The sequence below is a fragment of the Jaculus jaculus genome, chromosome 9 (genome assembly GCF_020740685.1).
Source record: "Jaculus jaculus isolate mJacJac1 chromosome 9, mJacJac1.mat.Y.cur, whole genome shotgun sequence".
Taxonomy (NCBI): Eukaryota; Metazoa; Chordata; class Mammalia; order Rodentia; family Dipodidae; genus Jaculus; species Jaculus jaculus.
In genome coordinates this window covers 86,275,916-86,303,073 of record NC_059110.1, presented here as the reverse complement: position 1 = coordinate 86,303,073, position 27,158 = coordinate 86,275,916, and the positions used below count along the sequence as shown (strand labels likewise).

The 27,158-nt window shown below is 51.1% G+C and overlaps 1 protein-coding gene across 3 annotated transcripts in view; it reads right to left on the bottom strand.

Moving 5' to 3' along the window:
- Sez6 (seizure related 6 homolog) overlaps positions 1-27,158 on the bottom strand; it is a 54,309-nt gene that overhangs the window by 1,824 nt on the left and 25,327 nt on the right. For all 3 annotated transcript variants that reach the window (XM_045159852.1, XM_045159853.1, XM_045159854.1), the window contains exons 2-13: positions 25,920-26,588; positions 25,114-25,247; positions 16,447-16,642; positions 9,249-9,434; positions 4,312-4,480; positions 4,011-4,177; positions 2,701-2,895; positions 2,339-2,477; positions 2,034-2,230; positions 1,337-1,531; positions 572-763; positions 272-469 (exon numbers count right to left, since the gene is read on the bottom strand). In XM_045159852.1, the coding sequence (XP_045015787.1) occupies positions 272-469; positions 572-763; positions 1,337-1,531; positions 2,034-2,230; positions 2,339-2,477; positions 2,701-2,895; positions 4,011-4,177; positions 4,312-4,480; positions 9,249-9,434; positions 16,447-16,642; positions 25,114-25,247; positions 25,920-26,588 (2,637 nt within the window). The remainder of the gene's footprint in view (positions 1-271; positions 470-571; positions 764-1,336; positions 1,532-2,033; positions 2,231-2,338; positions 2,478-2,700; positions 2,896-4,010; positions 4,178-4,311; positions 4,481-9,248; positions 9,435-16,446; positions 16,643-25,113; positions 25,248-25,919; positions 26,589-27,158) is intronic.

The window sequence follows — 27,158 nt, the reverse complement described above, 5'->3', positions numbered from 1 at the left end:
GGCCAAGGGCAGTGAGTGAGCCCAGTGGGCCAAGCCACCAATGCAAGGAGCACAGAGAGTGGACTGGTCATGAGAAGGATTTGTCCAAGGAGACCCCATTCCTGTATTGTCATGGTGATGCCAGGTCAGAGGGATCTGACAGAGACTGAGGGGGCCAAAAGTCACATGAAAGGGGCATGGCCAGGAGGTTCTGGTTCTCAACATGGGTCATCTTTACTAAAGTAGCTCTATGGGCCAGACACAGGTTTTGAAAGGGGGGCAGGGCACTCACCAGCCCTACATATGGGTGGAGGGTCACTCCAGTGTGAGGGGTGGCCAGGCACACACTTGATGCTGGTCTGGCCCTTAAGCTCATAACCAGGGGCACAGGAGAAGTGGATGGTAGCCCCTGCCGGGTGTAGCCGCTTCTCAGGACTGCGGGCACCATTCTCAGGGGCACTGAGGCCATGGCATGGCTTGAGTTGTTCCACTGCAATGCAAGCAAAGCCCAGTGAGGGTGCCAGGCTCCTGGCCTCCAAGAACAGTGTCTTAGATCTACCAGAGGCTCCCTTCCTATCCATCTGACACTTACAGAGACATTTTGGGGCCCGGTCGCTCCACTTGGGGCTACCAGCTTGGCGGTCATGGCAGGTGAGGATGGCACTGCCTGTCAGCACAAAACCCTGGTCGCAGATGTACTGGACAGTGGCCGCCACAGGAAATTTAGGATTGGATACCAGACGTCGGCTGTGTTCTACGTCCCCTGGGTCGTGGCATGATGTCACTATGAATGGAGAGGGAAGGAGAGAAAGTCAGGGTCAACAATTCTGTCCACGCTGCCTTGTCGCAGTGTTCCAAGCCAGCTGACATCTTCGCGCCGTGTTGCTCCGCCTTCATTTAAATGTCTCTACCATTTTTTTTTTTTTTGTAGTGTTCATGCTTGTCAGGTTAGTATGTTTCTTTTGGTGACAAGCTCTCACTCTATAGCCTAGGCTGTCCTCAATTTTGCCGTCATCCTGCCTCAGTCTCCTGAATGCTGAGATTATAAGCACGTGCCAACATGCCCGACCATCTTCCGCTTTGCTAGTGTATCTCTTTCCACTCATTAGGGTCAGCAAACCCATTTGTCCCCTTCCTGTGCATTAGGGTCAGCAGTCGTATGACTGACTTGTCATCGGTCAGGAAGGAGATATACTTGCAGTACTTAGATGAGAGCCCTATGGAAGGAAATGGTCTGCTCTTTATGGATAAGGAAACAGCCTATGGGAAGTGAGGGAGCATCGAGGGCAACAGTGAGAACAATGAGGTCAGGGCTGGATTCTCTCACCAGCTAGGAGCATGGGGACAGGTCACTCACCCCTCTGGCACGAGGGCAGGTCCTCACTCCAGCTTAGGTCCCACTGGCACATGAGTACACTGGATCCCACCACCTGGTATCCAGGGTAGCATTGATAAGTGACCACAGTGCCGTGTACCAGCTCAGGCTGTGACGGGCTCTTCCAGCCATTGGGGATCTCAGGCAGCTCCGGACACGTGTCATTGCGGGGCACCTCTGGGAGCAAGAGGCAGCAAGATGCCATTCCTTAGCCAGCACCAAGGCAACCACACTAATCTCCTCTCCCCAGGGCCCTCTGGCTTCTCCTGACTGTCCAGGGCCTAACCCAGCCTACGCAGACTCAGTGATTCCTTCCTGTCTGATCAAGCCCCTCCCCATCACTGACATCACTGTGTCTCCGAGATTCCAGGGTTATCACCTCAGTTTTGGCTGTACTTCTAGATGCACCTTGGAAGGCTCTTTGGGCCTGAGAGGTGGTGGGGCGAGGGGGAGGGAAATTGCCAATCCTATTCAAATCTATTAGAGAGGACTAAGCCAACGAGGACATAGCTGTTAGGAAGTTCTTGCTGCAACCAAAGGCTCCTTTTCTGTGGCAATAGCTGGTATCCTTCTAGCTTTCCTTTGTCAAGAAGAGCCTTCAGGCTCTTCATGGCTCCGGCCTCTTTGCCTTGCCATGGTTTGGGGGTTTACATTCTGACTGAGACAGATACAAGCTCACCAAAGAAGTGGATGACAAATCCCTGCTGGTAGCCTATCACTGAAGTCCCAGGATCTGACTGGAACTGGATGGTGACATCAGCCATGGAGGTAAAGAGCTTGAAGTGGCCGCGGGGCCCTGAGTACTGGCCCAGGACCCGGGCTGTCAAGTCATCCCCATCGTAGAAGGTCAGTACATCTCCAGGCCCTATGCGTAGCCTGTGAAGGAGGAGGTTCAGAGAAGGGCAGGTCTGGGGACCCCAGGGAAGACTGGGCAAGAAGTGTCCCCAGCCTCAGGAGGTGGCTTGTCTGACCCCAGGCACTCACACTCGAATGTCCAACATAATGCGCTTGTCCTCCTCCACGTGCACCCCCCAGATGCAGTCCTGCCCTCTGCCGTAAGGCTCCGGCCAGTTTGGAGACAGCACCACACCCGCGGAGTCTGTGATCTCCCCGCTGCACACAGCTGCAAGACAGGGGAGGCCGGGGAGGCGCGTCCCCTCCACATTCCCCCCAGTGTGGTGTCCTGGGGCTGCCACCTGCTGCTCGGACCACCCCCTGCCTCCTCCTCTAGGGCAAGCCCGTATCACATGTCACGGGGCCCCTGTGGTTTCCAGCTCTGTGGCTGGTTCCTGGGGTAGCCACCCTGCTCCCTGCCCTGGCAGGCCCTCCCACTTGTGCCTGCTGACCTCGGCAGGCTGGCTCTGTCTCGTTCCACTGGGGGTCATGCGGGTCAACGCACTCAATGATGATGGAACCCTGTTCCAGGGTGTAGCCAGGGTCGCAGCTGAACTCCACAGTGGCGCCCACAGGGTAGGAGGGAGCGCTGCTGCTGAAGTTGCCGTATTTGACGAAGGGCTCATAGCAGTGGCCCTGCTGGAAGGCTGGAAAGCGCAGGGCCCAGCCCAGCTCAGGCTCGGCTAGGGCTGGCCCAGAGGGCAGGCATCCTCCCAGTCTCCTCCGCAGGGCCTCTCTGCCGCAGTGCAAGTGTGAATCCTGGGCTTGGAGCGAGAGGTAAAGGGATAGGGACGGCCCGGGCCTCTCTCTCTGTTATGCACAGGAAACCATCCCGATCACCACTGGATGTCCACTGCTTTTGGGCTTAGGACAAGGAAGGTGCTCCGTAATGCTTTGAGGAGTTCATGAGAACATGCATGCATGTGTAGGTCTTTCACAACAATTCTCCTTCCTTGGTGCCTGGTTTGTGTGTGTAGACTGTGTGCATGCGTGTATGTTTGGCCATATGTGCTTTTTTTTTTTCCCCTAGCCCATGCTGACCTGGAATTCACTCTGTAGACTCAGGCGAGGCCACAAACTCAGGGCAATCCTCCTACCTTGCTTCCCAAGTGCTGGGATTAAAGGCGTGCGCCACCACACCCAGCTTTCGTGTGTATTTTGAAACAGGGTCTCTCACTGGCCTGGAGCTCACTGGTTAGGCTATACTGACTGGACAGTGAGTTCCAGGTAGGCTCCTGTCTCTGCCTCCCCAGCACTGAGATTACAGGCACTTACTATAGCGCCTGGATGTTTTTTTGTTTTTTTTTTTTTTTTTTTTTTGAGGTAGGGTCTCGCTGTAGCCCAGGCTGACCTGGAATTCACTCTGTAGTCTCAGGCCAACCTCAAACTCATGGCAATCATCCTATCTCTGCCTCTCAAGTGCTGGGATTAAATGTGTGTGCCACCATGCCTGGTACCTGGCATTTTTACGTAGTCCTTGTGCCTAGTCTAGAAGTTTATCTCAGCGAACCTGAAGCTGTCTGCTACACAAGGTAAACATTTTAGCAACAAACTCATAGTTTGTTCTTTGAAACCTGGAGAATTCATTCTCTTGGGCCACAGGCTAGGCAAAGAGTTCCTGCAAAGATAGTGTAGGAATCTTGGAGTAGAGGGGAGCTGCAGGGAGTAGGTGCCCATTTAGAAGAGGTAACGCCATGGAGGCAGAGAGCGGGAGGTTATGCCTAGGCCCTGCACCCCCACCATTAGGTCCCAGCAGGCTCACCCTCATAGCGTAGAGCCATGCCCGCTGCTGCCCCGCTGCTATCAGTACTGAGCTCCACAAAGAAGTGTCTGCCGGAGCTGAGCAGGCCCTCAATGGGCAAGTATTCCACCTCGTAGGAGTCATACACAGGCGGGGCTTCCACGTTGTCTCCATTACGGATGATAAGCCTGGGCCAAGAAAATGGAATCTGTGTTGCTAGTGGCTAGCCCAGATTGGGTTGCCCCCTGCATGGGGCTCATCCCTTTGGCAGCGTCTTATTGCCAGGCCAGGACCTCCCATCCCACCAAGGACAGCTCCTCACCTGTCATCATCCTCTGCCAGGGAGACCTTCTCAAAGTGCAAGTGCAAGCGTTGGCTCTCAGGAGCCTCCAGCAGCCAGTGGCAGGTGAGGTTGTTGCTGTAGTTGCCGGGGAAACCCGGCGATACGATGCGGCCAGTGGTGGCATTGCGGATCACTCCGCCGCAGGCAGCTGTGGGTCATGATGGACTTAGGCTAGGCAGGCCTCTACTTGCATCCCAGGCAGCCTCAAAGCCTCTGGCTCCAGCCCTGTACCCTCTGCATGGGCAGCAGGGACCTTTGCCTCCCTGCATTCTGTGCTGCTGTGGTTCTGTTCCAAAAGCCAATCTTTCACGTTCATGATGCTGAGGATCCAGCAGCCTGGACTTCAGAAGCCCATCTGCTAATTGTTTACATCTCTGAGACTTTCCTGGTGCAGCCTTCCTGACTCTAAGCAGATCTGTGACTGCCTGGCTTTGTGGCCCTGGGTCAGCCACTTTCTCCTCTCCTGACCTCGCTAGGAAGCCCCCAGGCTAGCTTTGTTAAGGCTCTTATTCCCAGCCCCCCCCACCCATTGAGGTGGGGTCTTGCTGTAGTACAGGCTGACCTGGAACTCACTCTGTCCTCTCAGAGTGGCCTTGAGCTCATGGTGATCCTCCTACCTCTATCTCTGAAGTGCTGGGATTAAAGGCATATGCTCTTATTCTAAGCTCTAACTTTCTTAGGTATATCTGCTACCTCTGTCTGAAGATACCTTTTTTTCCTTCTTCCTCATTTTCCTCCTTCCCTCCCTCCCTCCTTTCATTCCTTCCTTCTTCCCTCTCTCTTCCCTCCCTCTCTGGAGTCCTTTCTTGCTAGCCTTTTAAAAAATATTTTTATTGGCTGTGAGCTCAAGGCCAGCCTGAAATTAGATGGTGAATTCCAGATCAGCTTGGGCTAGAACGAGACCCTGCCCTGAAAAACAAAAAACAACAACAAAAAAGCATGAACTATCATGCCCGGTTGTAGGTGCTTTAATTTTTTTTTTTAATTTTTGGGTTTTTTGTTTTGTTTTGTTTTGTTTTTCGAGGTAGGGTTTCACTCTAGCCCAGTCTGACCTGGAATTCACTATGTAGTGTCAGGGTGGCCTCGAACTCTCAGCAGTCTTCCTACCTCTGCCTCCCAAGTGCTGGAATTAAAGATGTGTGCCACTACATCCTGCTTTAATTTTTATTTGCAAGAAATGGGAGACAGACAGGACAGAGTATGGGCACACTAAGGCTTCTAATCACTGCAAATGAGCTCTAGATGTTTTTGGCCTTTCGAGGTGGGGTCTCGCTGTAGCCCAGGCTGAACTGGGATTCATTATGTAGTCCCACGGTGGCCTTGAATTCACAGCAATCCTCCTACTTCTGCCTCCAGAGTGCTGGGATTAAAGGAGTGCACCACCACGCCCGGCTCTTGCTAGCGTTTTTGAGACAGGTACTCATATAACACAGGCTGGCCTGGAACTCATTATGGAGCTGAGAATGACCTTGAATTCCTGATTCTCATCTCTCCCCCATCTCCCAAGTGCTGGATTTTCAGGCATGCTCCCCACTCCCATGCTGACCTCTCTCTCTCTCTCTCTCTCTCTCTCTCTCTCTCTCTTTTTAAAAAAAATTTTATATATTAATTTGAGAGTCACACACAGACAGAGAAAGAGTCAGAGAGAGAGAAAAAGAATGGGTGCACCAGGGCCTCCAGCCACTGCAAACAAACTCCAGATGTATGTGCCCCCTTGTGTATCTGGCTTACATGGCTCCTGGGGAGTCTAGCCTCAAATCGGGGTCCTTAGGCTTCACAGGCAGGTACTTAACTGCTAAGCCATCTCTCCAGCCTCCCTCTCTCTTATTTTTGAAATAGGGTCTCCCTATGTAGCCTGGACCTTGCAGCCCTGCTGCTTGGCCCCTTTAAATGCTGGGGTTGCAGACCTGCCTTATCATGCCATGGATACTTTTGTTAAACTAGTCTCTTGGCTTGCCTAGCATGACGACAAATTCCTGGGTTCAAACCCAACATCATAAAAACAAACATAAAACCAGTTGTTTGGATCTGTCCCTTAACTAGGACCCCCTGGGACAAAGGCCAAGGCTTTGGGCCAGGCTCAGAGTTGGTCTTCAATGCTGGATGAACAAAATGAGTGGATAAATGTAGAAGGGGCCAGGACTATATCAGGGATGACAAACGCTCCCAAACTTGGTATTTGGCAGACACTGCTGGCCACAGGTGGCCTCCAACACTTTCTGCAGTAGCTCTTTAGGTACCAGGACGCTGTCATTCAAAACAGACCTGTCTGGCCCGAGACTGTCCTTCCTTCCTAAGGAGAGGCGGAGTGGCTCACCTAGGGCAGCAGTGTAGGCTGCTGGGTCTCGGCCAGAGGCTCCTGCCAGGTACTTTAGGCCAAGAAAAGGCCTGAAGCAGGAGGTGGCTGATTCTAGGCAGTGCTTTGCTTGCCCTTCCTGGACTCACAGCTCCAGATACTGGCTCTCTCAGGGGCAAGGCTATCATGGCCCGTATATCTGAAGGCTCCAGACAATACAATAAATAAACATCTCGGGGGCCCAGAGTGAGTCTTGGTCTCAACATGAAAGTTCAAAAGTGATCCTGTCCTACCCTTGGCTGTGAATCACTCAGTGGCTCCCTATTCCCCTTAGGATAGAGAGCAAGCCCTTTGTGACTGCGACTCCCCATGAAGTTTCAGTGTCCCCTCCCTGGAGCCCTCTCCGTCAGGCATACTTTACTATGCTCCCATTGAAATTGTGCTGTTTTGTGCCCCCACCCACACTTCTGCATAGGCTGTCTATGAACCCACTCCACTGCCCTAAGCTAACATTTCTGGAAGCCTTCCATGCCATCTCTGCAAGAAGCCCTCCTGGCCTGCTTTGGAGCTAGTCTCCCTTGGCCAAATTCCCATCACACTTGAGATTGCCCCAGCATAGTATTGGGTGTCCTGAGCTGCTTGTCAGTCTTCCCATTAGATAGAGCTCCTCAAAGAGAGAGCACGTTCATCTGAGCTCTGTGAAGCTAACCAACAGGAAGAGTACAGAAGGAGATATGGTTCAAAAGCTGAAGCCAGCCTTGGGGGTGCACGCCTTTAATTCCAGCACTCAGGAGGCAGAGGTAGGAGAATTGCAGTGAGTTCGAGGCCACCCTGAGACTACATAGTGAATTCCAGGTCAACCTGGGCTAGAGCAAGACCCTACCTTGAAAACAAAACAAAACAAAACAAACAACCCTCCCCCCCACCACAAGCTGAAGCCCCTCAAAAAAAGAAGAAGAAAAAAAAAAGGAGCCGGGCATGGTGGCTCATGTCTTTAATCCCAGCCCTCAGGAGGCAGAGGTAGGAGGATCGCCATGAGTTCAAGGCCACCCTGAGACTACATAGTGAATTCCACATCAGCTTGAGCTAGAGTGAGACTCTATCATGAAAAAAAAAAAAGTGCTGGAGAGATGGTTTAGTGGTTAAGACACTTGTTTGCAAAGCTTAAGGACTCAGGTTTGAGTCCCCAGTACTCACATAAACCAGATACACATGGTGGCTTATGCACCTTGAGTTCCTTTTTAGTGGCTGGAGTCCCTGGCCCACCCACCCTCTTTCTGTTGCTATCTGCCAATCAGGAGGCAGAGGTAGAAGGATCACCAAAAGTTCAAGGTCACCCTGAGAATACAGAATGAATTCCAGGTCAGCCTGGGCTAGAGTGAGAACCTACCTTGAAAAACCAAAACAAAATAATATAAAATAAATAAATAAGCCAGCCTTGGGGGTGCACGCCTTTAATTCCAGCACTCAGGAGGCAGAGGTAGGAGAATTGCAGTGAGTTTGAGGCTACCCTGAGACTACATAGTGAAATCCAGGTCAGCCTGAGCTAGAGTGAGACCTTACCTCGAAAAACCAAAATAAATAAATAAATAAATTAAATAAATAAAAGAACTGAGTGTGGTGGCACATGCCTTTAATCTCAGCACTTGGGATGCTGAGGTAGGAGGATTGCTGTGAGTTCGAGGCCACTCTGAGCCTAATTCCAGGTCAGCCTGGGCTAGAGCAAGACCCTACGTCTAAAAAGAATCATAATAAATAGGGCTGGAGAGATGGCTTAGTAGTTAAGGCACTTGCCTGTGAAGCCTAAGGACCTATATATAACTCTCCAGATCCTATGAAAGCCAGACACACAAAAGGTGAAGTCAGCACAAGGTCTCACATAGCCTCTAGGTGACACAAATGTCTGGAGTTCAATTCCAGGGGCTGAGGCCCTGACACACCAATTCTCTCTCTCTGTTTCTGCCCCCTCCCCTGTCTCACTCTCTATAAAAATAAATAAATAAAAAATAAATAAAATAAATAAAAACACTCCTCCTGTCCCAAAGTCATGGTCCATATCAAAATGTGAAACCTTCAATGCTACCTCTCCTAGGAAGCTACCTCCATAGTAACTGGGAATGACTGACTGCTTTTCCCTTCCAGGCCACTCCACATCTCTCCTTTCCTCTTCTCCTCCCTCTCCTCTCCTTTTCTTGTTTGAGACAGGATCTGGCTATGTAACCCAGGCTGGCCATGAACTCACAATCTTTGTTCTCAGCGTCCTGAGTGCTGGGACTATAGGTGTGTGCCATCATGCCCAGCTACTCCACATCTCCTCAATGGAACCTTTTGCTTCCTTTTCTAGAACTTGGTGATTTATGTGCCATTATGTCCCTCTTTCTGGTTTTGAGGGCAGGGTCCCTATTTCATTGAGATTTCTAATCCTGTGCTGCCTATACATGGTAAGTATTCAATAAAAACACTGGCTCAATGTCACTGAAGTATGTGACCATTTTTTTTTTTGGCTTCCTTGTAGAGAGTCAGTGACAATACCAGACATCAGTGTAGGACAGAGATGGTCCTCACCGCACTTCTCTCTCTGAGAATATTTTACTAAGCCTTCTCTCCTGAGATCACTCACCAATGCAGACAGGTTCCTTGGAGTCCCAGAAAGGCTGAGTAGCATTGAGGCAGGTGAGGAACCTGGCACCCCTCAGCTGGTAGCCAGTGGCACAGTAGAAGCGAGCACTGCCTCCTGGGTGGAGGCTGGTGACAGTCACATCTCCATAAGGTGGACGTCGAGGAAAGCGGCAGCTCAGGAGATAGGCTGCAAGGAGAGAACACGTGACAGGACAGGAAGCTTAGCTATCTGGGGTGGATGTGGAGGCCTATGCTGGTCTGCCTCAGCCTGCCTCGAGGTGTCCTCTGGGTCCAGAAAAAAATATTAGAAGTTCCACACGGAACAAAAACCCCTTTCCTTATTAGGCATTGGTGATATTCCCAGCAGCTTGGGTTGGTTAGCAGATCCACAAGCTAGAAGCCTTGTGAAACATTAGGTGCCTGCTTCTTGTGTCTTTTTCCTCATTTGTTTATTGTTCAAAATGGTTCCTAGACATAGTGGTGCATGCCTGTGATCCTAGCACTTGGTAGGCTGAGGCAAGAGGGATTTGAGTTCAAGGCTACACAGTAAGATCCTGTCTCAAGGGGTGGAGGGGTGGCTTAGCAGTTAAGGCGTTTGCCTGCAAAGCCAAAGGACCCAGGTTTGATTTCCCCAGGACCCACATTAGCCAGATGCACAAAGTGGCACACACATCTGGAGTTCATTTGTAGTGGCTGGAGGCCCTGGTGCACTCATTCTCTCACTCTCCCTCTTTCTCTGTCAAATAAATAAATAAATAGGTAAAAGGATCTGGAGAGATGGCTTAACAGTAAAGGTACTTGTCTGTAAAGCCTAAAGACCCAGGTTTGATTCCTTAGAACCCACATAAGCCAGAAGCCCATGGTGGCACATGCGTCTGGGCTTTGTTTACAGTGGCTAGAGGCCCTGGCATACCCATTCTCTCTCTCTCTCTGTTCCTCTTTCTCTCTCTCTCTATAATAAATGAATAAATAAGATTATTTTGAGACTAAACAGGTTAATACCTTATTTAGCTTGGTTTCTCTGACCTCAAACTCCCTAAGTAGATGAAGATAACCTTGACCTTCTGATCTTCCTCCATCCACTTCCTGAATGCTGGGATTTCAGGCATGTGTGCCACCACACCCAGTTTATTCAGTGCTAGAGATAGAACTCAAGGCTTCCTGCATGCTAGGCAAGCACTATAGCCACTAAACAATAATCCCAGCCCTGATAATATGTCTTCAAGAATGCTAGCATGTGGCTCAGTGGGTAGAGTGCCTGCCTAGCATGACTGAGGCCTTGAGTTCAATCCTTAGCGCTCCATAAAACTAGGTATGTTGGGCTGGAGAGATGGCTTAGCGGTTAGGGCATTTGCCTGAGAAGCCTAAATACCCAGGTTCGATTCTCCAGGTCCCATGTAAGCCAGATGTGTCTAGTGGCACATGCATCTGGAGTTCCTTTGTAGTGGCTAGAGGCCCTGGTGTGCCCATTCTCACTCGCTCTCTCTACCTATATGTCTCTACCTCTTTCTCTCTAAAACAAATAGAATAAAATAAATTAAAAAAAAAAAAAGCCAGGCGTGGTGGTTCATGCCTTTAATCCCAGCACTCAGAAGGCAGAGGTAGGAGGATCACCATGAGTTAGAGGCTACCCTGAGACTACATAGTGAATTCCAGGTTAGCATGGGCCAGAGTGAGACACTACCTTGAAAAACAAACAAACAAACAAAAAACTAGGTATGGTGCACATGCCTGTAATCCTAGAACTTGAAGGAGGCAAGAAGATCAAAAGTTCAAAGTCACCTGAGTCATCAAAATTAGCAAATTTAAGGACAGCCTGGGTTACATGATACCCTATCTCAACAAAAAGAAAATGTAGGGCTGGAGAGATGGCTTAGTGGTAAGGCACTTGCCTTCAAAGCCAAAGGACCTAGGTTCGATTTCCCAGTACCCATGTAAGCCAGATGCATAAGGGGGCATATGCATCTGGAGTTTGCCACGGCTGGAGGCCCTTGAGCTCCCATTCTCTCGCTTAGCCTGCCTGTTTCTCTCTCTCAAATGAATAAATCAATAAATTTCTTCTTTTTTTTAAAGAAAGAAAATGTTATGGTGTAGCTCAGTGATAGAGTGCTTGCCTAGATTTGACCTCAGCACTGGGGTGTAGGGGAAGGTCTATGGAATGACTTGTAGATGCAAAAGCACTTGGAATAGTGAAAAGCTTGTATTAATGTAAAATATTGATAATATTTTTCCTATAGGAGGCAAGCATGAGTTTCAAGGGGAAAGATTGAGACAGCAAAGACTTCCCTAGTATTCACTGGAAACGTGTTTAAAAGCTTGATGGCAGCTGGGTGGAACACACCTTTAATTCCAGTACTTGGGAGGCAGAGTTAGGTGGATCACTGAGAGTGTGGGGCCACCCTGAGACTATACAGTGAATTCCAGCAGATCAGCCTGAGCTAGAGTGAGACCCTACCTCAAAAAATAAAAATTTAGGGCTGGAGAGATGGCTTAGCAGTTATGCGCTTGCCTGTGAAGCCTAAGGACCCTGGTTCGAAGCTTGAGTCCCCAGGACTCACAGTAGCCAGATGCACAAGGGGGCACACACATCTGAAGTTCGTTTGCAGTAGCTGCAGGCTCTGGCTTGCCAATTCTCTTTCTCTCTCTCTTTCCCTCTTTCTCTCTCTGTCTGTCGCTCTCAAATAAATAAATAAAACAAAAAAATTCTTTATAAAAGAATTAAAAAATTAAAAAAACAAAAAGAAAAAAAAGCTCGATTGCAATGGCGAGGCCTGGTGTGGTGGCTACCTTTAATCCCAGGTAGGAGGATCACTGTGAGTTCAAGGCCATCTTGGGCTATAGTTAGTTCCAGGTCATCCTGGGCTAGAGAAACTGCCTCAAAAAACTGCCTGGCATTGTGGTACACGCCTTTAATCCCAGCACTTGGGAGGCAGAGGTAGGAGGATCGCTGAGAGTTTGAGGCCACCCTGAGATTACATAGTGAATTCCAGGTCAGACTGGACTAGAGTGAAACCCTACCTCTTAAAAAAACAACAACAACCAAACAAACAGACAGGCAAACAGGTAGACAGGTAGGCATGCTGACAGAGGCAGTGTGCAAAGCATTTCTTGGAAGTTGGGGGTGGGACTAGTTGCCCTGGGAAACCTGGTAGCTTTTTGGATGTTCATACCATGTACGACCACATGGGGGAAGCAAATCCTACAAAACAATCACAAATCCCAACTCAAGGGCCAAACTGGGATGGAAGCTAAAACTGGGGATCCTGGCTTGAGTTTCACAAGAAGGTCTCGAGCTGTCAAGAGAGAGACAAAGAGAAGGCCTGGTTACACTTCTCTGTTCCTTTACTTAAAAAAGTATCTTATTGCCAGGTGTTGCACGCCTTTAATCCCAGCACTCGAGAGGCAGAGGTAGGAGGATCACTGTGTGTTTGAGGGTAGCCTGAGATTAACAAAGTGAATTCCAGGTCAGCCTGGGCTAGAGAGAGAACCTACCTCAAACAAACAAACAAACAAACAAACAAACAAACCAAAAACAAAACAGCCAGGCATGGTAGCTCACATCTTTAATTCCAGCACTTGGGAGTCAGTGGTAGAAAGACTGCTGTGAGTTCAAGGCTACCCTGAGACTACATAGTGAATTCCAGGTCAGCCTGGGCTAGAGTGAAACCCTACCTTGAGGCCAGGGCTTCCTGCCACTAGGAACAAACTCCAGAAGCATGCCCTACTTTGTGCATCGGATTCTATGTGGGACCTTGGCAGTGAGGAATCGAACCCAGGCCTGCAGACTTTGCAAGCAAGGGCCTTAACCATAAGCCATCTCCCCAGCCCATATGTGCCTTTTTGTGTATAGAAAAAGAAACTGCCTTTGAACGGATGAGGGTTTCAAAGCTTGAGTTGGTTGAGGTTTTTTTTTTTTTTGATTAGTGGGGAGTATCAAGGTAGATTGTCATTCTAGCCCAGGCTGACCTGGAATCACTCTGTAGTCCCAGACTGGCCTTGAACTCACAGAAATCTTCCTACTTCTGCCTCCCGAGTGCTGGGATTAAAGGCATGTGCCACCACGACTGGCAGTTTTAAGACTTTTCACCTGTCTTGTTCTTGGTTGCTATGTGTGAAGGCAGAGCGGTTCCTGCTCACAGGGTTCCTTAGAGAATGGTCAATAAAAGGCTAGCTGTGATTGTCAGGTAAGGCCAGGCCATGTTGAGGAGGTCAGACTGCCAGGGTTTGAGTATGTGCTTCCTTCCTTGTATTACCTCGGACACTTTCTCTGTGCCTCAGTTTCCTTGTTTAACCAGCCACTTAGAGTACCACATCCAATGCCGTGGAGGTTAAGTGAGAGGCCATATGTGCCGTGCCTGGCACAGAGCACACACTTAACACCCCAGCTGGCTGTTAATGTTTGTAATCTTGAGTAGTAACAGCATCTAACATGTGTTGCACTTTCCAACTCCTAAGGCGCCTTCACATGCCTCTTACCAGATACGTATGGTAACGGTATACGAGGAGGAACGAGTGATAAGGAAAACTAAGGCTCAGGAAGACTGAGGTTTCGAAAGCCCGTGTGTCTTCATCACACTGCAAGTGAGTGATGGAGTGGGGAACTGAGCTCCTGGCTCTACAGACCCCTGCTTCCTTCCTCGCTGCATTCTTGGCCTCAGGGGTCATGGAAACCGAGACAACAACAGACAAGGCAGGCCTTGGAGGACGTTCAGAGCATCACTCATTCCCAAAGGTCAGGGGATGGGAAGCTGACACCCTGGGGAGCCGTGGGACAGGTGTGCTTATCCTTGAGTCCCAGAACAGCTATAGGGAAGGACCCCCCCCACCACCACCACACACACACACCACACACACACTTTTCACAGATGGGGAAACTGAGCTGAGCTGAGCTGAGCTGAAGGCAGAAAGCTGGCATTGGGTGGGGCCCCTAGACTCCACAATGGGTAATGTGCCACTTCCCAAGATGAGCTTCATTCTATTGCCATGACAACCAACTGTTCCCTGGGAGCCTGCACCACCACAATCTGTTGAGTTATTTTCTTACTGGCGGCTGTTTCTGGAGCCAGGTCCAGTGCCAGGAACGCTCGGATGGAGGAGGGAGGGTCCAGTCACTTGACCTGCCTTCCCAGCTGGCAGGGGCGGGGAGCAGGGTAAGGGCAGTCACAACCCCCTCCTGCCCTGAGGCCCTTTGGATTCCTTCAGCATGGGCACGGGTCCCAGGGCCCTCACCGTCTCTCCTGGCACCCTCTTTCTCCAGCCCACGAGACATACGTGTGAGCACACACTCCTCCTGCTCCTATCTCTGGGATCAGGGCTAATTACAGTCTATAATTAGGGGAATTACACTCATTAAGGAAAGAGCTGATCATTGACAAAAAAAAAAAAAAAACAACTGGGCAGAGGAGGAAGGGCTGGTGGAAGTGGAGAAAGAGCAGGACTAGGTGGGCTCTCATGGTCTGTCCTTGGGGTCCGCTTTGCCCTCACTGTGCCTGGCTCTTCTGTCATTCAGCCACTTTTGTTTGGCCTAACACAGAGAGGGTGTGCAGTTTTGTGCAGAGGAATTTGTGGCAAGAGAAAAGGTTACCGTGGCGTGAAATGATGCTAGCTGCTGGGAGCCATTAGGGAGGCTGAAGGGGCCGCCCAGACGCCCACCCCTGCTGTAGCTGGGCCTTTGCCTTTGCCGAGACCCTCTATAGACCTTGCCCACTGCCGGGTTCCCTGCTGTCCCACTGGGTGAGGCCCCTCGGTTTCAGTGAGGATGTGTGAACGAGGCTGGTGCTCTGTAGGGTGGGGTTCCAGCATCCCCAGCTCCATGGTACCAGCGCATCCATCTGCTGCTTCCCCCTGCAGGGCTGCAGAAGTGGTCTGTGACAATGCAATACAATACCCTGACTGTTTCCACCAATTATTTCCCTCTCAGCACTGTGGTAAGAATTAAAGTTAATCTGTGCAAAGGATCAAGCCGACTTCTGCCCAGGGAAGGGGCTGAGCAGGAAGGACGCTTATAGGAAGGGTGCACCCTGCCAGGTCCCTTTTCCTCCCTTTCCCATCCTGCAAGCCCCGTGATCCTTCGTTAAACACCCCCAACACTTGACGCTTTTCGTTTAATCCAAACCATGACTTTGTGGGGGAGACATTTTGATCTCATTTTCCAACAGGAACAGAGGGTGATGCTTGTGAAGAGTGGAGAAGGGAAGGGAATGAGTGGAGGAAAGCATCCTCTTCAGCCTTTTGTATAAGCATGTGTTTGTAGCAGGACCAGGTGGTTCCCATCTACAACCCAGCAGTTGAGGTTGTTAGGTGGGGACGGACTCCCAAGATGGAGTCTCCATGGTCAGCAGAATGGTGACAGAGGCACAGGAAAGTGGATCATCCACATTCCTCAAGGAACCACCCAGCCCTTCTCCTCTCCTTGCCTAACAATGCCCCAGGTCATGGTTTTCTGCCCCCTTATCTCATAAGTTACATGGTTCTGGTGTGACACCCTAGTGATTTTAAATATTTTATTTTTATGTAATTATTTATTTAAGAGAGAGAGAGACAGAAAGAGAGAATGGGTGCACCAGGGCCTTTAGCCACTGCAAAAGAACTCCAGATGCATGTACCACCTTGTGCATCTCATCTGGCTTACGTAGGTACTGGGGAATTGAACTGGGTCCTTTGGCTTTGTAAGCAAGTGCCTTAATCACTAAGCCAACTCTCCAGCCCCACCCTAGATATTTTAAATGTAATGATCTCCTCTAAAGGAACTTTTCTACTCAACTTAACAAATGAGTTCTTTTTCCTTCCTCACCTTCCCTCAGGCGAGCAAAGAAGCCCAGGCTGGTTAGCTAAAGACATCAAGACAATCACTGTCAAGCCCCTTTGACTTTGGCATTCCCACCTCACTATAATAGCACCAAGGGCTGGAGAGTTGGCTTAGTAGTTAAGGCGCATGCCTGCAAGGTCCAAGGACTCAGGTTCAATTCTCCAGATCCCACATAAGCCAGATGCACATGGTGGCACATGAGTCTGGAGTTCATTGGCGGTGGCTAGAGACCCTGATGTATCTCTCTCCCTCTCTCTGTCTCAAATAAATAAATAAAAATAAATCTTTTTTTAAAAAATAGCACCAAAACTTCCCAGGAGACCCCTCTTCCCCTCCAATAACAGCCATAGCCACCGAAGTGAGCAGTAGTCAGTGCTGGCTCAGGCCTTACCTTGGTAGTGGAAATGGAAAGTGCCAGGCCCAGCAGGGGGTGGAAGGCTCTGGAACCTCAGGGCTGCTTGGTGGGTGGGGCTTCGGATGACTTGGCCCCTCAGCAAAAAAGATTGGTTGGCCAAGGGCAGTGGGTCAGGCCCCCCCAGGCCCTCCACAATTAGGGTCTCCCCTTCCTGGAGGCTGATGTTCTGGACCTGCAGGTGGATTGAAGACAGCAAAGCCAAGCTGTCAGTTTTCCTGCTGCCTGAGTCCTGCTTGTATGTCTCCCACAGGCTCCCCTGTGGCCCACCCCAGTGCTGCATAGGCGTCCCCAGACACTGCCTAGGCACTTCTTACAGGAGGAACTCATCCTGCTTTTTCTGAGATGCAACCACAAAGTCAGAGGTATCACCTGTATTACCCAAGGTCACCTAGGCTCTGTTTTCTCACCTATAAAGCAGAGATGGGGGCTGGAGAGAGATGGCTAAGCAGTTACAGTGCTTGCCTGCAAAGCCAGAGGACCCAGGTTCGATTCTCCCAGACCCACATAAGCCAGATGCACAAGACAGTACATGCATCTGGAGTTGGAGGCTATGGTGCACCCATTCTCTCTTAAATAAATAAATTAATTAATTAAAATATATATTTTAAAGCAGAGATGGGTAGGTATGCTGGGCCAGATGGAGCCCAAGGATCTGGCCGGCAGTGTGAGGCCCTATGCATCAGACCTGTGTGCCCAGCTTCCCCTGCACATCCCTGCTGGATGCTGCACAGGTGCCTCACACCCAGCCCGCCTCGTAACTGGCCAGCCCTTCCCCAACCAGTAGCTCCCCTGGCTCAGCTCCCAACACAGGGAATGATCTTGTTCACAACCTGAGCGCCCAAGTCAAAAAAATTGGCATCTTGCCTCTCCCGTCATATCCCACAGCTAATCCATCATTCAATTCTGTCAGGTGGACCACAGATCTGCTCACCAGTCTTCATCCCCACTCTGCCACTTCCCCAACTCATCACTATCATTACTCACCTCGATCACTGAAAGCAGTCTGCTGGCCGGCCTCCCTGCCTGGAGGGCTTAACCCACTCCTCCCTCCACATCAATACTTTCTGAACTGCAGCCATTAATAGTCTCGGGCCTGCTGCTCATCACAGGGCTTCCATGTTTAAATCTTCCAGGGTTTTTCTTTTGAGTCCATAAAGCCCATGATACTCGTCCACACTCGGACTCTGCCCAGCATGGCCTCCGCTGGCCCCTCAGCTTGGCCTTGCTACATGTGCCCGCTGTCCTTCTGTTTGCTCTCTTCTTTAGGCCTCTTGCTCTTATTCCTTCCTTTGGCTGTCACGAGTCCTCTTTGCCACCACCCTGATCTTTAGGCCCCCTAGTTTCTGGAGCATGCTTCTGGGTGCCATGCCTCCACTCAGTCAAATAAGGATCAGACATGGGCAGATGCTGCCCAGAGAGGAAGGGGTGCTGTAATTTGATAGAAAGAACACTTGAGATCTGGGTACTTATCCTGGCCATGTGACCCTGGACAAGTACACTATTTGATTTTCCCTTCCTCTCTCTCACCCTTCTTCCTTTCTCTCTCTCTCTTTCTTTCTTTCAAGTAGAGTCTCACTCTTAGCCCAGGCAGACCTGGAATTTACCATGCAGTTCTAAGGTGGCCTTGAACTCACAGTGATTCTCCTACCTCTGTCTTCTGAGTGTTGGGATTAAAGGTGTGCACCACCATGCGAGGCTCTCCTTTTTTGTTTCCCTCCTTCCTTTCTTTGGTCTCACCATGTGGCTGGCATCAAAGTCATAATCCTCCAACCTCAGCCTCCTGTGTGCTATGATTACAGGTGTGTGCCACGATGTCCAGCACATCTTTGATATTTAAAACGTGGTCCCCGGACCAGCAACATCCCCATCACCTAGGAGCTTGTAAGAAAGGTAGAACCCTAGACCTCACCTCAGATCCATTAGCTCATACTCTGTATTTTAATGAAATCACTGATCACCAAGCTCGAAGGTCCCTACTATGTCACTCTGAGGCAGAGTCTTCAAGAGTTAAATATCAGCAAGTCACCCATCCTTCCCAATTTTATCGTCCAAGAGGCCCAGTCAGTTCCTCTTCCTTCTCCTCCTCAGCCCCCATTCCAATCTCAGCTCTGATCACCTCCTGCCCACAGTTTCTCACCAAGAATGACCTCTGATGACATCCCCACCCCTCCCATTCCCATTCACCTCTTGGCCCTGGCTGCCTGAGATCATCTAGACCTTCTTTCTCTCCCACCCAATCCCCATGGGGTAGCTTCAGGTTTCCCAAGAGGACAAAACCCTCTTGGACTTATGGGCAGCTTCCAATGGCTTTGCCAGCCTTCATCTCCTGCCCTGCAGCCACAAAGCTCTCCTGGCTCCCACCTCTTTGGGTGCTGACACAATTCTGCCTTCCCTTCCCCATGGAGTGATGCTGACCCTCCACAACCTCCCAGACCTAGCCTGCATCCCTTGTGCTTCAAACCCTCATCCCCTCTTGCTTTCTCTCTAGTAAAGCCTGGCACGGTATTCTGGAACACAATTCCCTCTTCCCCAGTCAGTCTTAAGGACATACGTGCAGAACAAACATCCCTCTGAGGTGCTGAGGAGATGGCTTAGCGGTTAATGCGTTTGCCTATGAAGCCCATGGATCTCAGTTCAATGTCCCAGGACCCACGTAAGCCAGTTGCACAAGGTGACACATGTGTCTGGAGTTTTCAGTGGCTGGAGACCATTCTCTCTCTCTTTCTCTAGTAAATAAATATATATAAAACACCCCCCCTGAGGTGAGAAGCACAGGATGCTGAGCCTAGCTAGGTCCCAGGAGACAGACACTGCTGGGCCTGAGCCCCTCTGGCTGTGGCTGCCTTGGGGACTGCCAGGGTCGGCAGGGTGAGAGCCCTACTCCTGCTGGGAGGAGAGACCTCGTAGCGTGTAGGGGCTGAAGACTCAAGGACAGGATGTTGGGGGAAGAAACGCCTCCTCTATGCCAGGAGCTCCCCGCCCAGGCACATTTGGGTAGAGGCTGCCTGACCATCTGCCGGGGACATCCCTCAGGGAATCCCTAGCAGGCGGAGGCTGGATGAGGTCCCTTCAAACTTGGAGATTCTGTGATGTTAGAGTTGGGAAAACAAGTCTCACACACGTGGAATCTGTAATTATCGAGAGATGCCAGGCAGCATACAATTGTGCCTTAAGTGGCGCTGAATGCGGGCAGCAGGAATCCTCTACAGGAGAGCTTGGAGGCCCTTGGGCCAGCATGGACAGGTGGGTCTCAGAGCATCTTGGAGAGCAGGGTACTGGGCGGGGGGGAAAGGGGGGCAGGAGTTAGAGACGTAGAAATCAATACAGCATTTTCTTCCTAGCTCCTCATGTACCTCCAGTCTGACCTCCAACTTCCGATCTTTTTTGGTTATTGGGACCAGAGGGAAGGACAGCAGCAGCTACAATAACAGTCACCATTCATAGACCATCTCCCTGTCTCGAGCCTCTCGCTGAGAAAGGTGATTTATTCCTGGAAGTAAAGTGGCTCAGAAAAGCTAAGGCACTGAGAAGGGGGCACACAGCTGTTAAGAAGCAGAGTCTTGCCTTGCTGGCAACAAAGCGAGCCCTCTTTCCCTCCCAGCCTACTGGGAGTATCACCTGCAGAAATAGACTTCCAGACATCTTTATTTCCAGACTCTGGGTGCCCCCCGACACCCCAGGTTTAGCAGAGAGGTTCGTTTTGGCTTAGGCTGGCTTGGCCTTTTCGAGATGTTCGGATTGTGTTCCCATGAATTAGTTATCCTCTCCTCTGGCAACCTGTAAAGCTAGGGACATTGGAACATGAGACCTCTGATCCCCTCTATGGGCCCCACAAGGTGGTCTGGCTCCTAATTTAGCCTGGGGGGGGGCGATGAAGTCTGGGATAAGGCCCCCATGGCTCCTATCCAGATTTCTAGTCCTCAGCCCAGGGCTGGCTATTCAGCACTTGTGCCTTGAGTTTAGAGCCCCCTCTTGCAGGCCTGCTACAGAAGGTGGAAAGTAATTTGTCACTTGTTGGCGGGTCAGGCTGACAGGGGCCAGACAGGGCTGGGTGTTGGACAAGGGGGGAGATGAAATCTTGATGTAATTTGCAGCCATCTGAAGAGCCCAGAAGGCAGATTGAAATGTCAGCTCCGCTCATGAGGGCTGTCTTCCCACGTCCCATCCAAGTGACAAGAGGGGCCCTGGGGGCTAGGGCAGTGGGGGAGACAGAAGCTGAGGGAGCTTGGAGGACAATTCCCACAGGACCCTCGGCAGTCCACAGCCTTGCCTCTGGCATGCCAGGGGGTAGTTCAAGGAGAAAACATGGCCATTTTCTCAGTTTGCCTTCTGCCAGCCCCCAAGTCATATGCCTTTATCTGCCTCATTGGACCAAAGGAGGCTGCTGGTCTAGCTTCCAGCATGTTCCAGTGGTGTAACTCCCCACCCCACAAGTGAGATGAGATGATGCATCACTTTTGCACAGGCTTATGCGGGCGCAACCCCTCACAAGCAGAGGATCCATTTTCCACTCCCTGGATGCTAGCCACAGCTCTCCCAGATTGGTCACCACCCTCACGTGTGACGTCTGCCTGAGGCCTCAGTGCTCAGCTACCTGGAAGCAGGGAGTGGCCCAAGGGACACAGCATAGTTGAGCTTAGCCATGAAGTTTCCTAACCCTGAGGAGCCACCCTCCCAGTGATTGGCTAGGAGGGACCCTGTGCACTATCTGATTGCCCCTCTTCATTTATTTGTTTGTTGCCCGCTCCCTTCACCCACGTAGGGTCTTGCTGTAGCCCAGGCTGACCTGTAGTCTCAAGATGACCTGGATTCTCCTACCTCTGCCACCCAAGTTCTGGGATTAAAGGCATTGGTTACCACACCTGGCTATGCTCCTTTTATGGAGAGGGATAGGCTCAGGGGAGGCCAGGGGCTTATCCAGTTATTGAGTGCTGGTTGGTGTTCAGAGCCAGGACTGGAAACCTGGCCCTACATGAAAGCCTATGTGCCTTGGAGCCAGATCTTCCAGTACCCCCCATCACCCCCAGATGAGCATTTCTGGAGCCTGGAAATAAGAACTTGCTCAAATTCCTATGTGCCACGCCTGTCACTCCCTTTCGGTGCTTACCTCTGGTCTGGTCCTGACTCAGGACATCTTCCCATCATACTGACAGCTGGTCTGGCCTGAGAGAACTGTGTGCCAGTGGGGCCACCTGGGCACGAAGGCAGAGATGGTGGACAGCTGTGCTGAGGCTCCAGATGGTACAAAAAGCAGACATGCCAAGATGGAGGTTGGCAATGGGAAGGTTCGTGGAATGCCAAGTGCAGTGAGAGGCAAGCGCCAAGCCCACAAAGGCCTGGCAACCTCGGGGCTGTGACTGCTGCCTGTGGAGGGGCGGGGGACCCATGTGAGCCGTGGGGGCTTCTGAAGGGGTTTCTCTGACTTTCAAAAAGGAGTCAAGCCAGCCAGGCATGGTGGCACACTCCTTTAATCCCAACACTTGGGAGGCAGAGGTAGGAGGATCATTGGGCGTTCAAAGCCACCCTGAGACTACATAGGGAGTTCCAGGTCAGCCTGGGCTAGAGTGAGACCATACCTTGAAAAAAAAAAAAAAGCAGAAGGCTCCCAGGCCCTGCCCTACTATCACTGAGCACCCTGTGGTCATTGCTTATGGTTTCATTCTTCCCCAACAAGGAAGATTTATGTCCCTTACACCCAAAACAGAGCCTGGTATATTAAAAGTGCTCAAATTTGTAGCCAGGCGTGGTGGTACACGCCTTTAATTCCAGCACGTGGGAAGCAGGGGTAGGAGGATTGCTGTGAGTTCAAGGCCAGCCTGAGACTGGTCCAGGTCAGGTGGGCCAGAGCAAGACCCTACCTCACAACAAACAAAAATACAAACAAAAAACACATTAGTTACTGATTAACTGAATGATTTTAGGCAATTCTCTTGCCTTGCCTGGATCACTTTCCCTAACTATCTAGTGGGTATATTGGTTTAAAGTGTCAATAATTCTTTAGGTCTCAAGTGCTCTGTGAGGTTTGGCCAGGAGGACTGGGTTGGGTGGAGGTGGCCAGAACTAGTCCTGCAAGACCTTAAAACTTGCTTTGGTCTAGGTTGTTTCTGTCTCCTGCTCTTTCTCTAAAGCAGGCACCGACCTGGCTCTGGTCACCCTGCATCTTCCATGGCCTCAGATTCTATCTCAGACAACTGGGGACCACAAAGTCCTTAAGGATTCTGCCTCCACAGGGCCGAGGTGGAGGGTGGACGAGCACGTGCCACGTTTCCTGATGGCAATCCAGGGCTGTGGCAGGTCTTCGTCTCAAGGTTGCCTGGTAACAGCTTTTGCATTCTGATGAAAAATCGTGGCAGTGCCAGACAACAGACCCAGCGCTGTGTGAGGAGCAGGCATCCAGGGTGGGGCTTGGGACTGGGCCAGGGCAGAGGTGGGCAGAACCAGCAGTGTGTCTTGCCCCATTATCTGGTGTCTTCTTGGTGTGTGTGTGTGTGTGTGTGTGTGTGTGTGTGTGGTGGGGAAGGGGTGGGGGGAGAAGCTAGGGCTGGACCTAGCCTAGCCCAGTGGGCTCAGTGGTGGTGGTAGACTTGAGGGGCAGGTGGAACCAGGCCAGGTCTGCAGGGGGGCACTCAGGCTGGCATCTGCTTCCTCCTATCCCCAACACCTGCACCTGGCACCTTCCACCCTGTGAGCCACAGCCGGTGCCACCTCTCATTAGGTGATGATTTTACATTAATTACCTTAATTAAGCGGTGCTGAGTGCTAATGGCTTGAGAGGGGGTGGCTGTTCCTAATTGCCCTTCCAGTCAGCCCAAAGTGAGGGGCCCAGGGCTGGCAGAACAGGAATAAGCAGTTTCAGAAAGAAGAGGGGAACCTGGCAGGGGACCTGGCTCAATGACCTGGACCTCACTGCCCCAAAGGGGATGGCCAGAGGTGCTGCCCTTAGAAACTTGCTGTCCGTTGCCTGAACAGATTCCAGGGCTCATGGGAGCTGGGATGGGCAGGGAGCAGATACTAAGGGGGGGGGATCTGTTCCCCAGTCTCCTACGCCTCCCTTCCTGTGCCTCCTCAGTCCCCTGCCTAAAATTTTCTTTTCTACCTGCGAGTCAAGTGTTCCCTCTTACTTCCACAACCATGCTGGGCCCCATACTGCAAGATATCCTCTAGGACCTCACAATCTAGCCAGAGTGGTAGACTGCTTATAAACAGACCCATAGAAAACAGAGTGACAAGGGCTGAGGTGCGGGAGTGGGGGATGATGGTCCAAGGCTTTCAGGAGAGAATGCCCAGAGAAAAGGATGGGTAGGGTGGCAAAAGTCCTAAAGCAGGGGGTATTGGGACAGTTTTTGTTTTTGTTTTTCCAGGTAGAGGGACCTGTGTGTTTCTCTGGGGCACATGAGTAGTAGGCTTTGTGGGCAAACAAGCTGTTTGGAGCAAAGGGGCCACGATGAAGCAGGAAGTGGCAGAGATGGGCTCAATGGACTACCCTGATCAGAGGCCCCTTAGGAAAGGCGGAGTCAGGAGGGCTGCGTTCTCTTTTGAGAAAGATGATTGCTGTGTGTGTGTGTTGGGGGGGCAGCACAAGGGAGCATGTGCAGATGGGGGGACCGGTGAGGTGACCATGGTACCACCAGGAGGGATGACGAGGGCTGTGCTGCACAGTCATTGTGGTGACGGGAGCAGAAGCAGGCCAGAGTGAGCTGTGGGAGCTGTCATGATAACAGAAGCCTCAGGATGAGTTTGTGGGACTAGAGGAGAAAGAGGGCAATGCCAAGGTGACTCCATATGGCACAGCTCTGGGCATACAATTCGCATAGCACTACGGACATCCTACTCTAGTTTTCTGACCCTGGACAAAGTGGGGTGATGAGCAGGTTTGGGGGAACAAGGGAGAAGTTGTGTTTATGGAGGGTTAGGAGCCTGTGGGACATTGGTAAGGACCTTCAGGCTCAGGCCTGGGGCTTTAAGAAGTATTTGAATCCCAAGAGAGGGATGAGGTGCCCAGGAGGCTGGAGACAAGCTGACTCTCCCACCAGCTAGTCACCTCTCTGCCCAGTGTGGCCATGTCAGCCTTCCCTACTTCTGCATCCCAGAAGCCAGTGCAGGGTCTGGCCCAGCAGCTGCTGAGGTAGCATTTGCTGAAGGAATGATTGCGTGAACAGATGCGTGAATGACACTCCGGCTCTCTCACGCAGCCCTGTCCAAAATCACACTCACCCAGTCCCCTGCCTACCCAAGGCTGAGCCTCTCAAGCTCTTCTGAGCCCTTGATCGAGCTCTGGGGGAAAAACGTGGTGGGTACACCAGCCATCTTAGGCATTGCTGGATGGTGCATAGGGCAGAATCCAAGCATATTTTTGGCCTATCTTGCATCCTCGGCCCTAGGCACTCCTGCCCAACTGGTTGCCTCTAAACATTTCTTAGCCCCTCCCCCATAGCAGGTATCTTTCTGCAGAAATAACTTTGGTACAATGATTGAGGTGCGGAGGTAATATGATGGAGAATGGAATTTTAAAGAGGAAAGTGGGGGGGTAGGGAGGGAATTACCATGGGATATTTTTTTATAATCATGGAAAATGCTAATAAAAATTACAAAAAAAAAAAAAAAAAGAAATAACTTTGCCCTTGATGGACCCAGGCCACTCACCTTGATCTCCACGCCGTAGCCAGGGTAAACAGAGATGTAGTAGAAACAGTCCAGGCCGACATCAGAGGGTGAGCCGGGGGTCATAAGAGAGTTCAGAAAGCCTTCTGGGCCTGAGAAATTCCAGCTACAGGGGCCTGGGAGGCAGGAGGAGACAGGAGGCTAAGCCCAGCTCTGGTGGAGTGGGCCAAGCTACAGCTGAATTGTGTGTGTGTGTGTGTGTGTGTGTGTGTGTGTGTGTGTGTGTTAAAACCCACTTCTAGGACTGTCTATTCCTCTGTTGACAGAATGAGATTGCCTTATACTGAGCCCCTTCTATGTGCAGTCCTATCTCAGTTCCCACAGTGGAACAGTGAGAAAGACTTTCTCTCTTTTATTTTCTTTCTTTTTTTTTTTGAGGTAGGGTCTTGCTCTAGCCCAGGCTGGCCCAGAATTCACTGTGTTGTCTCAGGTTGGCCTGGAGCTCATGGTGGTCCTTCTACCTCCCAAGTGCTGGGATTAAAGGTATGTGCCACCATGCCTGTCAAGAAAGACTTTCTTTTTTGTTTGTTTGCTCATTATTTTTTCCATTTCTTAAAGAAAGACTTTCTTATTACCACTCTGCTGAGAGAGGCTAAATAAAATCCCTAGAGCTGTGTTCTAGTTGGAAGAATCAGGACTTGAACCTGGGGCTATCTGGTTCCAATCCACATGCCTTCTGCAGGCTGGGCCTTGGTGCCAAAGGACAGAGCAAGCTGACCCAGAAGTATTTAGGAATTCCGCTGTGCTCCTCCCCCTGCCCCGCCCCTCCACTTCTAGCCCTGGCTGACCTGGTGGCTGGACTGTGGTGATGGTGGTGGTAACAATGGTGGAGGTGGTGGTGGTCTCCTCATCGTCCCCAGAAGCTGTGGAGGTGGCGACGGTCCCTTCAATCCCATGCCCTGTGGCCTGAGATACGCCCTTTGGAAGCCACGGCTTGCCCATGTCTCCAGGACCCTCTTGGGTTGGAGTCCATGCTTGGCTGGGGGGTGTAGTACTGGGCCTGTCCCCTGGGCGCGGGGTGGGTACTGCCATCACGGGTCCGGGAGGGAGAGGAGCTGTGCTACGAAGCCCAGGGGCCTCTGATTCCAGACTCCAAGGTCCCTCCCTGGGCCGAGGCTGCGTGGGTACTGCAGCCACCGCCGGGGTCGGGCTGGTAAAGACTGGACGGTTGTCCTGGTTGGCCCGGCGGGGAAGGGGGCTTGCAGTGAAAGGCGTAGGCGGGTCAGGCTGAAAGGGCAGGGCCGGCCTCAGTTGCCCCTCACCCCTCTCGGGTCCCTCTTGAAGGAATTCCTCCAGCAGCGGGTGGTGATTGAGCAGTTTCAGGGTAGGGGCTGTGGTGACGAAGTGCACGCCTCGGTCTGGCTGCTCAGGAGTGGGGGCTGCAGTGAGCTCTCTATCCGTCTCCTTGACGCCTGGGGCTGGCCCTTCTCCCATGGTTGGGGCCTCTGAGGACAGTCCTGAAATAATAAGCGATAATCAGAGGTCCTGCTGCCACCACCCCATGTGCAGCATCCCACCCAGCTCAGGCAGGAGGAGATCCATCTCACTCTTGACAGGGAACCTTGGAGAGTGTGCTCATTGTTGAGAATCATGGAGCTATAAAATTTTAGAGCTGGAAGCAAGATGATATCACATACTTCAGGGATGGCACATGAGCTATCCTTTCTCTTCTGGCACCTGGGACAGACATTATAAATCGATCATTGCACTTTCCTACAGTTCCAGGTTTCGCCTCAGAATCCTTCTCAACACAGCACTCCAGGTATCCATGACATGACAAACAGTTGCCATCCTTAGTGTATCTCAAAGGCCTTATTTTTACCAATGAGGAGATAGGTCAGGAAAAGGATGTCTTGGGCGGGGGATATAGCTTAGTTGGTAGACTGTATGCCTAGCATGCATGATGCCCTCCTGAGTTCAGTCCTTAGCACCACACAAACCAGGTATGGTGGCACATACTTGTTAGGTGGAAGCAGGAGGATCACAAATTCAAGGTCATTCTTGGTTACATAGCTGGTTTGAGACCA